Below are 12,617 nucleotides of genomic sequence, written 5' to 3'. Positions count from 1 at the left end.
AATCAACTGTTCATAGTACCATCATATAGTTGTGCATTTTTCACCCCGATTTATTTTTTTGAGCATTTTCTTTATACCAGAAAAAGTAAAAATAAGAATAAAAAATAAAAGTAAAAAAGAACACCCATATCATCTCCCCACCCTATTTTTCATTTAGTTTTTGTCCCCATTTTTCTACTCATCCATCCATACACTGGATAAGGAGAGTGTGATACACAAGGCTTTCAGAATCACACTGTCACCCCTTGTAAGCTACATTGTTATACGATCATCTTCAAGAGTCAAGGTAACTGTGTTGCAGTTTGATAGTTTCAGGTATTTACTTCTAACTTTTCCACTACATTAAAACCTAAAAAGGGTTATCTATAAAATTCATAAGAATGCCCACCAGAGTGACCTCTCAACTCCATTTGGAATCTCTCAGCCACTGAAACTATATTTTGTTTCATTTTGCATCCCCCTTTTGGTCAAGATGATGTTCTCAATCCTATGATGTCGGGTCCAGATTCATTCTTAGGAGTCATATTCTGCATTGCCAGGGAGATTTACACCCCTGGGAGTCAGATCCCACATTGCGGGGGGGAGGGGGGGACAGTGAGTTCACCCGCCGAGTAGGGCTAGCTGGAGAGAGAGGCCACATCTGAGCAACAAAGAGGCACTCAGGGGGAGACTCTTAGGCCAATTATATGCAGGTTTAGCCTCTCCTTTGCAGTAATGAGCTCCATGAGGGCAAGACCCAAGAAAGCGGGGTCAGTATCCCAAACTGCTAGTCTTCAATGTTTGTGAGAACATCAGCAACAATCCACGTGAGGAAGTCCAACACTTCTGCATTTTCCTCCAGCTCCTCAGGGGGGCCCTGCACATTTATTTTTATGCTCTGCCTAAACTGCTTTGGAATGTGAGCCCTGACAGCTTTTTTAGCACAAACTGTAAGCAAAGAGGACACAGCCATGCTCCTGTAAATTCTTGAGCAGCCTCTCCAAGCCCCAGCAGGCTACAACTGGAACATGCTGGTGGCCTCCATGTTGTGAGAGGCAGAACAAGTTTTAGAAGTGTCTTCAGAAGTCTTCAGTTGGTTTGAGGCACCAAGAAAAGGGAGGCAGCCAATGTCCTTCACAAGTTTCCAGAAGTTTTTCCGAAACTTCAGGCAAACAAAGGCGTAGAGCACAGGGTTAAGGCAGGCCCGCAGGTAGGCAATGGCCTCTGTCACTGTGATGGCATAGTCAAAGCTGGTCATGGCATAGTACTCCCATCTCGTGCTACGGATGAGCATCACGAGGTTGAAGGGCGTCTGAGTCAGCAGGAACACAGCCACCACCAGGAAGATGATCTTTAGAGACTTGTGCTTCCGGAAGCCTCGGGCATGAAGCAGTGTCTTGATTATGACTGTGTAACAGGCAATCATGGCAAGCAGCGGTAGAAAGAACCCCAGTATCATCTGGCTGGCAAGGACCACAGTGGAAATATCATCATTGTGGTAGCCACAGATGGTCTTGTCAAGATAAAAGACATCACCATAGATGATCTGTGGCAAGGAAACCAGCAGGGAGATGGCCCAGATGGCCGAGCAGATGACCTTGCCCCAGGTCATCCATTTGGCCTGCTGGTTGTGGGCCTTGGTGGCCTGAACCACCATGATGAAGCGATCCACAGTGATGCAGGTAAGGATGAGCATGGATGTGTAGAAGTTCAAAGTGTAGATGCCCAGCAGAGTTTTGCACACAAACTTGCCAAAGACCCACCCATGGATGCCTGCATAGGCCCAGAAGGGCAGAGTGCAGACAAACACCAAGTCAGCCAGTGGCAGGTTCACCAAGAACACATCCGTCAGGCTCTTCAGCTTCTGGTAGAAGATGTATATGACCAGCACTAGGGAGTTCCCCACCAGGCCACAGACAAACACCAGCACATATGTGCATGGCAGAAAGAACTTGCTGAACTGCAGAAAGTTTTTATGTGCCTCTCTGCTGTCATTGGAAGCATCAAAAATATCAGAGACTATGTAGTCACCCTCCTCCATGGTGTCTGTTCTGATGGATACCTGTAAGTTAAAATGAAGGAATTATATTTGGAGCTGAGGCTGACACCCCGTCTTTTCCCACTATTATTACTATTATCTCACTGTTGCCACATTTAGAGGGCAAATAGTTATCTCCTAAATATGCTCAGGAACAGCCCAGCCCAGTGTACTCGAGATAGCCAGTTCTTAGGCAAAATTACTCAGACAGGATGAGGAACTCTTCATCAGCCCTAAGATTCTCAGGACCACCGATCTAGGACTCCCCACGTAACTGACCCCACACACATTTCATAAAATCAGTTCCAACTTGTTTTGAAAACAGAGATTGCCATCTGGTTAAATATGCACACTGCCCTTTTGGAGGTACAGCTCAGCTCTTTATGAGGGAGGGCCTATCTTCATCTACTGATGCCTTATTGCAATTGCTTACCCTTCCTATGCCTCACTTCTTGTTAAATTAGACCCCTGAATTGTTCATCAAGACAGCTAAAGCAAGTACCCCTTCCAGGACGGTCTACTGTCAAGGAGACTCCTAGAGACTGAGAAGTGTTTTGGTAATGACCAGGATTTCTCTGCTTGGGTGGGGTGGTCCATCCTGCCTTTTCTTCCCCTGGGTTGTGTATATTTAAAAAGGTGACTGGTATGGAAACAAGGCATAGAAAAGCCCCTGGCTGCTAGCTTCATCAGCAGGGGAGGGGGAGGTTCTCCCATCTCCAAGTCAAACTTTCCCCTTTACCATCTGTCACAGTTCGACATACCACCATCAGAGCCTCATTTCCTGAAAATGTCTCCATCTTCAAGAGTCTCTTTTCAGAAGGGGATATTGCTTTAGCTTTTATTGGCAGTTTAGGAGCGTAGGGATTTGCTCTAACAAATGGAAAACCTGATTGAAATGGAGGTGTGGGCTACTCCAGTGAGGCAAATAGCCAGCTTGCAGTGATGCTGTAGCAAAGACCAAATGGCTGCCTTTCTTGCCTGGGGCTCCTGGCCCTTCAAGATTGTCACTGCCTTTCCCCCTTTGCTCTGCTCTGTGAGCCTGCTAAGGGCTACAGACGAGGTACGGGGGTTGTGTAACCTGTTCCTCCACAGGAGGAGCAGCTGTGGCAGCACTGGCCTTCACCTGCCAGGCCAGGCCTTGTCGATAACCTACAAATACTCAACATGCAGTGGCTCATTTCTAGTGACCTTGTGCCATATCCTTCTAGCACTTTCAGAAGATCTTTTAAGAAGAACAGACATTTGGACAGAATCACTGCAAGATTTAGCAAAGTCAAAATACTGGCTGGCCAGAACAAGGACATATAAAAGGGAAGTCGTCTCCCCTTTCTAATCAGCTTGGGAACTTTTCTTTCCTTGACATTGAGTATTGCCTGCCTCAGTCTTTCCTGGGGTCGAAGTACCTTTTACCTCCAGTAAGGAAAGACCTTGCCTTTGGGGTAAGACTAGAATGATACTACTCAATTAATAGTCCCTGTCCCTAGACCACAAAATGTTATTAGCTCTCTAAGTAAGGCAGGTCAGCCAGTAGACATGATGCCCCTGCCAGCTTTCTGGGATGCCAGATTAAGTCAGTGACGATGTGTATGTGTTATTGCTTCAAACTAGGACAAAGGCATTTTTTTCCATCATTTAGGATATGAAACAAGCCACTTTGCTTTCTTTAAAAATAATGTTCAACTCTCCATTACTGTGTGACTTACTCTTGCCTTTCTATTTTTAATCCTCTTTGGCCATTACTGGATCCTCATACTGGCATTACACATTTCCTCAAAGGACCCATGCAGATTTATTTGTAACAATTAGTAAAATTTAATGTTATATTAACAGCAGATTGGGACTACACAGTTCTATACAGAAAAAGTATTAAAAATTACTTTCCCTTCTAGTAAATATTAAAAAAAAAAACATTCATTTCTTTTATCTTCTATAACCAAAGTCATATGCACTGTAGTTGACTTTTGGGGGAGGGGGATGGGAGTGATATAAACAACTTTGGAAATAGTCTAAATGTCTGATAATAAATATATGAAGCAAATTATAATTCAGACAAAATGGATTATTACTGAAATGTTTAGCAAGAGTTTTTAATGATTTGGGAAAATGTAATACATTTAAATTGCTCAGAACGTTGTAAGCACAAAATAAATACGTAAAATAAGTATTAGCTATTGCTGTTACAGTAATAGTTGGTAAAAAAGTTCTAAAATTGATCATGATTCTTATCTTTTTTGATCATAATCTTTTGAGGATCTCAAAAGCTGCGAGCCTTTTCCCCAAAAATAATGTGCTCACACATGCAAATAGCTGCAATTCTGGGGGTTCTGTGGACCCTTGTTTAAGAATCTATGGTAAGCTGTATGACTTTGGCTATATTTATATTTTGCTATATTTATGGAAAAATTGTCAAATTTTATCAGCAGTTCACTGCTGTCTGGTTGAATTATGGGTGATTTTTTTTCCTCCTCCTTTATATTTTTCTCTGGACTCAGAAAAGAAAGTAAATGATAATCTGGGGTAATAGCTTGTCTTATAAAATGCAAAGAAATGAAAGGAAAACAGATTATTCCATGAACAAAGATAGGCAGTGACTCTCCTCATCACACTGGGTGCATCCGATTCTGCCATTACTAGTTTACAAGCACTGATAGTGTGTCTGGAATCATAAGTAGTTTCCACATTTCTCTCACACTCACAGCAGCAGAGATGGGAACTGAATCAAGAGCAGTTCAGCTCTAAAGCCTAAGCATTTTACCACCCTGCTACACTGCCGTCGGGAATTTGAGAACCCCAGCAACGCATGGAGTTTGTCCTCCCTTCCTTCTATTAAATATAAAGAGAAAGATAAATGACTCACCAGCAGAGATGCTCTGTCAGTTGGCTCTAGAGATGGGCTTGCTCACGACAGTAAGGTCTTTCTCTACCTCTCTGTGATGTGGTCTGTGTTTCCGTTGAATATTTTTTGACGAGTCCTCGGTTGATTATTATAACAGATTCACCCCTACCCCCATCCCACAGATCAGAATCCACATGACCCCTTTGGAGGTCAGAGATCCTGGCTTAGGGCTTATCTTTCTATCAGAACCTGAGGGTTTTTGTTTATAAACCAAAGAGGAGCCATAAGGTCTGGCTCTGGCCAGGTATTTGTACCTTGCAATTTTCATTCTCTATCTTTGTGTCTCTTTGGAATAGTTTGAGTCTGGACAATGCAAAGGCAGGGGGGATGGGAGCAAACACTTATTGAGTACATGCTATGATCTAGGCTGTGTGTGTGTGTGCAGCAGCCCTGCAAAGTAGGTATTATCCCCAACTATGGATGAGAACACTGAACCACAGCCTAAATAACTGTCCCACATTCACACAGCTAGTAACTGGCAATCGCAGATTAAACACCGAGGTCTCCATCATTGCCAGACCAATGGACCAAACAGCTTCTAGTGCTGAATCTGCCAGAGGATCTGATGCAGTCCTACCTCCTAAGCCCCCACTGCTCAGTTCCCTAGATAGGCAGTGCGCACCCACCCAATCATCTGGTGTCCTGGGGCTGCCCATCCAATTCTGGCACTCCCTAGATATTGCACACCTTGCTCTTGATCCAGTACATTTCTAGTTGTTGGCCTCCATACTCAAAATCACTGACACTTCTGGGGAATAATACCAGGAAGGCAGGCATTGGAAGAATGTCTACCTGAGTCATGTTCCCCATACCCACCCCTCTGTGGATGGGAAACTCGGTAGATTTGTGGACTCCATCTCTGCTTTCCCAGCAGCAGCCACCCTCTTGCTGAGTCACCAGGCTTCCCCTGCCCCTTGTTACTGGACCAAGGCAGTGGATTCTTTTGCCCAATGCACTCAAATGACCAATTCCTGAGATACCAGGGTTTTGTTTTGTTTTGTTTTTTAATTCAGTTTTATTGAAATATATTCACATACCATACAGTCATCCATGAGACACCAGGGTTTTAAAGACAGAAAGAGTTTTGTTGCTAGGTGTGAAGCAGGAAAACCAATGGCCTATCAGTCCAAAATCTGTTTCCCCTAACTGCAATAATTCTGTTAGTTTTCTAGTATCGAAAGATGGGCATGTTTTAGGATAATGAATGCAATGGCTCTAGATGATGTAATTAGACGTAATCTAATTATTGAGCTCGTGCAGATTGATTATCTGTTTAGTCACAGAACACGTGAGAAAATGGTAGCTTTAATATGATGATGGGCATGGTTTTTAGTATTATAATGAGGTATAGGTGACTTGTGGGTTAAAGTCTAAGCTACTGCACATGTCAGGCGGGCCCATTTTGGTTAGATCCTGCTTCGGTTATAGAGATAACTTTGGATTTGGGGTGAGTTAGTTCTGGGCTATCTGAAGGCCCTTCATTAATAAACATTAGGGGCTGTCTTTAGTGATTGTAAGACTTTAAAGTCGAAAAACCAGATAAAATAGGTACAATTGAAGGTCAGTCACAAGGTTTTTAAAGTCACAAGGGCACAAGATAAAGGCTATACAATCATTATCAGAGATCAAGGCAGTTGGATTACAATTCAGGTTTGAGCTATTTCTCTCTGTCTACTCTAGTATACCGGAGAGTAAAAAGGAATATCTATATAATGATTCAGTTTTCATAATCAGCCCTTAAATCCTAACTTCTCTGTTATACCCTGCCCTCCCTTTCAGCCTGCTTCCCACACAAGGCTGCTGCTGTCTGCCCCTTGCTGGGCACACACCTTGTATGGCTCTTCCTAAGGGGCAGGGTGTTGGGCATCAGGATGGTCCTGAGCAGGGATCAGGAGCAGCTCCAGGCTCTGAGTTCTGCTACAAGCCAGCCCCTGCGCTGGATGCTTCCCGGGTACAGTCTTTAATCCTGGTCATTTACAGATGAGTAAACAGAAGATTAGAGAGATTGGCCCACTTGCCCAAGGGCACACATGTCCCCAGGAGTCACCCAGGTTCTGTCTGATTGCAAAATCAGTGCTCCTTGCATTATGCTTTCTGAGTATGAAGCCACCCAAGGGGGCCCTGGTAAAAGATCTGAAGACCTCTATTGGATTTTTGAGTCTTTTTTTTTTTCCTTTTTGTAATTAGACAAGTTGTAGGTTTATAGAAAAATAATGCAGCTAGTTCAGAGTTCCCATGCACCCCCTCTCACACACAGTTTTCCCTATTATTAACACTTTACATTAGTGTGATGCTTTTGTTGTAATTGATTAAACAATAAATGTAGTCCATAGTTTACATTAGGGTTCACTGTGTTGTACAGTCCTATGGATTTTAAAAATTTTTATTCTGGTTATGTTTTTATATGTGTATTTCTCATTTTTTAACCGCTTTCAAATATACATTTCAGTGGTTTTAAGTACATTTACAATGTCTTGCTGTCATCACCACTGTCCGTTAGCAAAACTTTCCCAGCACTCCAAACAGAACTCTGTACCAATTAGACGTTAATTCCCCCTTCCCTATCCCCATCCCAGCCCCTAATAACTTGTATTCTAGTTTCTGTGAATTTGCAAATTCAAATTGTTTCATATAAATGAGATCGTACAATATTTGTCTTTTTGTGTCTTGCTTATTTCATTCAACAGGATATTTCACTCAACTCATCCATGTTGTCACATACATCAGAACTTCATTCCTTTTTTTTTAAAGTTCCATTTTATTCAGATATATTCACATATCCTACAGTCATCCACAGTGTACAATCCATTGTTCACAGTACCATGATAGAGTTGTGCATTCATCACCAAAATCAATTTTTGAACATTTTCATTACTCCAAAAATAAATAAATAAAATGAAAAAAAATTTTAAAATAATAAAAACAAGAATAAAAATGCAAGTAACAAAGAATACCCAAAACATCCCATACCCCTTATCCCCCCATTATTCATTTAATTTTTGTCCCCATTTTTCTACTCATCTGTCCATACTCTGGATAAAGGGAGTATGAGCCACAAGGTTTTCACAGTCACACTGTCACACCATGTAAGTTACATAGTTATACAATCATCTTCAAAAATCAAGGCTTCAACAAGTTCAGGTATTTCCTTCTGGCTATTCCAGTACACCAAAAACTAAAGAGGAGTATCTATATAAGGCATAAGAATAACCTCTAAAATGACCTCTTGACTCAATTTGAAATCTCTTAGCCACTGAAACTTTATTTTGTTTCATTTTTCTTCCCCCTTTTGGTCAAGAAGACTTTCTCAGTCTCACGGTACAAGGTCCAGGTTCATCCCCAGGAGTCATGTCCCACGTTGCCAGGGAGGTTTACACCCTGGGAGTCATGTCCCACGTAGAAGAGAGGGCAGTGAGTTTACCTGCCAAGTAGGCTTAGAGAGAGAGGCCACATCTGAGCAACAAAAGAAGTTCTCTGGGTGTGAGTCTTAGGTACAATTGTAAATAGGCCTAGCTTCTCCTTTGCAGTAACAAGCTTCATAAGGGCAAGCCCCAAGATGAGGGCCAAGCCTTCTAAATTGGTAGTCCCCAATGCTTGTAAGAATATCAGTAAGTCCCTAGGTGGGAAAGTTTAATATTTCCTCATTTTCCCCCAGTCCCTTAGCGGGGCTTTACAAATGCATTTTTATTCTCTGCCCAAATTACTTTGGGATATATCAGGGTTTACAATAACCTGTACAAACCTACTAGATCTCAGTCCCTATTCAAAGTTTGATATAATTATGATGTTTGAGTAAACTGACTGTACATGTTAGATTATCTGGTTTGCTACAGAAAATACAGATTTTGCTCCAAATAAACATATCTTCCTTTGGTGTCACACAAAGTTTGAAGTTTTAAAACACAGTCAATATTGTCCTTTATCCTTTAGTCTGACTTGCCTTAGTCCTAACTGGATCCATTTCATCTGTATCTCTTAATTGAATTCTGAACTCTTTTTCACCTTGTGTAAGAGTTGCTGTATGGTATAATACTGAGATTCATAGCTGCCAAACTCTAGCTCCAAGTCTCAGGTGTCACATAGATATTGTAAGTTTTAGGGCAAGCCCAGATTATACACAAAGAGCTCAGCATCTCAGAATTTAGAGATGACCATTACAACTCAGGAATAGTTGTGACTGCTGTAAGAGCTTACAATCTAGGGACCTTTACAATAAGCCTTCCCCTGATAACCTCTGCTCCAAAATTCAATTCTCAGAGTTTGCACATTATAGTTAGTCTGTATTAGTGAGGCACTGTAATGTTTGTCTTTTCATGTCTGGCTTATTTCACTCAAAATATTGTCCTCAGTATCCATCTACCTGGTTGTATGCCTCACAACTTCATTCCTTCTTGAAATATTCTATTGTATGCATATACCACAGTTTACCATTTTGTTTATCAGTTGATGTACCCTTAGGCCACCTGCAACCATTGCAAATCGTGAATACTGCCACCATACCACCAGTGTGCAAATGTCTATTCATATGCCTGCTCTCAGTTCTTTCAAGTATATACCAAATAATGAGGTTGCAGGATCTTACAGCACCCACATACTTAGCTTCTTGTAGAACTACCACACTGCCCTCTATATGAGCTGTACCATTCTGCTTCCCCACCAGCAGTGAGTAGATACATCCCCCTCTGCACATTTTCTCCAGCACTTGTATCCCTCTGTTTATTTTTTTCCCCTGCAATTTTATAGAGATTGTTCCAGTTTGCTAATGCCACTGTTTTGCAAAACACCAGAAATGGATTGGCTTTTATAAAAGGGGGTTATTTGGTTACAAAGTTACAATCTTAAGGCCATTAAGTGTCCAAGGTAAGGCATCAACAATAGGGTACCTTCACTGGAGAAAGGCCATTGGCTTCTGGAAAACCTCTTTTAGCTGGGAAGGCATGTGGCTGGCATCTCCTTGCTCCCAGGTTGCGTTTCAAAATGGCATTCTCCAAAATGTCAGTGTCAGTTTTCAATGGCCATCTTCAAAATGTCTTTCTAAGCTGTTCTGAGTTCCTTCTGTTTGTCAGCTCTTTTATATCGCTGCAGTGATTTAATTCAAACCCACCCTGAATGGATGGGGTAACACCTCCATGGAAATCCAATCAAAGGTCTTGCCCACAGTTGATTGAGTCACATCTCCATGGAAACACTCAATCAATAGGTTCCAACCTAATCAGCACTAATACATCTACTCCCACAAGATTGCATCAAAGAACATGGCGTTTCAGGGGACATAATACATCCTAACCGGCACAGAGATATATTCACATACCATACAGTCATCCACAGTGTACAGTTGCTTGTTCACAGTATCATCAAATAGTTGTACATTTATTTCTTCACCACAATCAGCCCTTGAACATATTCATTACTCCAAAATAAATAAATAAAATAAGAATAATAAAAAGGATAAAAGAAAAAATAAAGTAAAAAAGTCAGACAACACCACCACCAAGAATCCCATACCCCTCCCTTGTATCCCCCTCTTAAAGACATTTAGCTTTGGTATATTGCCTTTGTTACAATTAATGGAAGCATATTACAATGTTAGTGTTAACTATTTACTCTAGTTTTCCTTGATTGTACTTTTTCCCCAAGACCATCCCATTCTCAGCACCTTGCAAAGTTGACATTCATTTGTTCTCCCACATGTAAAAATGTTTTCATATTTGTACATTTAATCACCATTATTGACCACTCTAGATTTCACTAAGTTATACAGTCCCAGTCTTTATTTTCTGTCTTTCCTTCTGGTGTCATACATGTCTAAAGCCTTCCTCTTTCAACTTTACTCACAGTCATCTTTGTTCAGTGTACTTACAATATTGTGCTACCATCACACAGTATTGTGCTATCTATTTCTAGATCTGTGCAGTCAATCCTTTTAAACATTTTATAATCCTTCCGCATCAAATGCCTGATCTTTGGCCTCTTTCTGTGTATTGGTAACCTGTGATCTCAGCTTTAACTCTCAAAGTTTGTTCATTAATGTTAATTCTCATTCCTTTTCGTGGCTTAATAATGTCCCATTATGTGTATATACTATGTTTTGTTTATCCAGTCATCCGTTGATGGACACTTGGGTCACTTCCATCTTTTGGCAATTGTAAATAATCCTGCTGTGAACATCAGTGTGCAAATATCTGTTTTGAGCCTCCACTTTCAATTATTTGGGATATATACCTAGAAGTGGGATTGCTGGGTCATATGGCAATTCTATAATTAACTTTCTGAGGAACTGCCAAATTGTCTTCCATAGCATTTTACATTCCCGCCAACAATGAATGAGTATTCCTATTTCTCCACATCCTTTCCAGCAATTGTTATTTTCCTTTTTTTTTTTTTAATAGTTGCCATTCTAGTGTGTGTGAAATGGTATCTCATTGTGGTTTTGAATTCTCTAATGGCTAATGATGTAGAACATCTTTTCATGTACTTTTTGGCCATTAGAACATCTTTGGAGAAATGTCTCTTCAAGTCTTTTGCCCATTATTTAATTGGGTTGTTTGTCTTTTTCTTGTTGAGTTGTGGTTTCTTTAATTTATTTTGGATATTAAACCCATATCAGATACATGATTTCCAAATATTTTCTCTCATTCTGTTGGTTGCCTTTTGCTTTCATGGTGAAGACCTTTGTTGCTTACAAGTTGTTAATTTTGATGAGATCACATTTATTTTTTCTTTTCTTCCTTTTGCTTTGGTGTAAAGTCTGAGAAACCACTGCCTAACACAAAGTCCTGAAGATGCTTCCCTATGTTTTCTTCTAGGAGTTTTATAGTTCTGGTTCTTATATTTAGGTCTTTGATCCTTTTCGAGTTGATTTTTCTATATGGTGTGAGGTAGTGGTCCCCCTTCATTCTTTTATATATGGACATCCAGTTTTCCCAGCACTATTTGTTGAAGAGACTATTTTCCTCATTGAGTAGACTTAGCACCCTTAGCAAAAATCAGTTGTTGATAGATGTGAGGGTCAAGTCTTTTCTGAATTAACTAAAGCAAGCTGCCTTTCTACCATGCTAGTACAAGTGAGTGAAGTATTCCCTGTCCATCTGAACAGATGGATGGATGAATGGTGGGACAGATGGATGAGTAAACAAATGAGTAGGCTGAACCAAATACTGTAAGGGAGATGGTCCATCCTTCTGAAAAAGACCTTTTGGGGCAGGAAAGCCCTTTAGAGTGATGCAGGATGACATTTTGGAATCTTTAAGCTTTGAGAGATGAATTTTTCCCAAGGATAAGTCAACTGTGTCGTTTGGGACAGTACTTGGGGCAGTGTTAGAACAGCATGAGCCTTCCTTACCATATGCATTCAGCCTTGGTCTTGTCTCTTAGACAATCACTTGTACTCCTTGGGGAAAGTAGAAGCCTTGACCTGGTGCCCTCCATGACTGTGTGTGCATCTGTGTGTGTTAATGTGTGGTGTGTGTGTGTCAGTGTGGAAATATGTGTATTTGAGAGAGAACCACTGCATTCATCATAACCATTCTCTAGTGGAAAGTTTTATATAGTACAGAAGACTTGCAACTAAATTCAGGCAACTGAGCCACTCAGAATTTTGGACCAGAATTTTATTTCAACCACTTTCCGAAGTATCTTTTATTATCTACTAGCTATTTGTAGTGTTAGTTGTTTCAAGAGCTTCACCTTTCTTTGAAACAAAAC

At 40.9% G+C, this 12,617-nt stretch overlaps 2 protein-coding genes across 3 annotated transcripts in view; one reads left to right on the top strand and one right to left on the bottom strand.

The window, feature by feature from the left end:
* Positions 1-12,617, top strand: part of FYCO1 (FYVE and coiled-coil domain autophagy adaptor 1) — a 112,740-nt gene that overhangs the window by 46,816 nt on the left and 53,307 nt on the right. The window lies entirely within an intron of this gene.
* Positions 611-4,966, bottom strand: CXCR6 (C-X-C motif chemokine receptor 6). Its single transcript, XM_037849195.1, has 2 exons — positions 4,875-4,966; positions 611-2,041 (listed from the first exon to the last, which is right to left on the bottom strand). The coding sequence occupies exon 2, from the start codon at positions 2,018-2,020 to the stop codon at positions 995-997; it is 1,026 nt and encodes a 341-aa protein (XP_037705123.1). The 5' UTR covers positions 2,021-2,041; positions 4,875-4,966; the 3' UTR covers positions 611-994.

Source organism: Choloepus didactylus, chromosome 1, assembly GCF_015220235.1.
Source record: "Choloepus didactylus isolate mChoDid1 chromosome 1, mChoDid1.pri, whole genome shotgun sequence".
Classification (NCBI taxonomy): domain Eukaryota; kingdom Metazoa; phylum Chordata; class Mammalia; order Pilosa; family Megalonychidae; genus Choloepus; species Choloepus didactylus.
This window is presented reverse-complemented; position numbering and strand designations above follow the sequence as displayed.

Coding starts and splice junctions, on each gene's coding strand:
- CXCR6 (XM_037849195.1), bottom strand. CDS start 2,020: ATGGAGGAGGGTGACTACATAGTCTCTGATATTTTTGATGCTTCCAAT.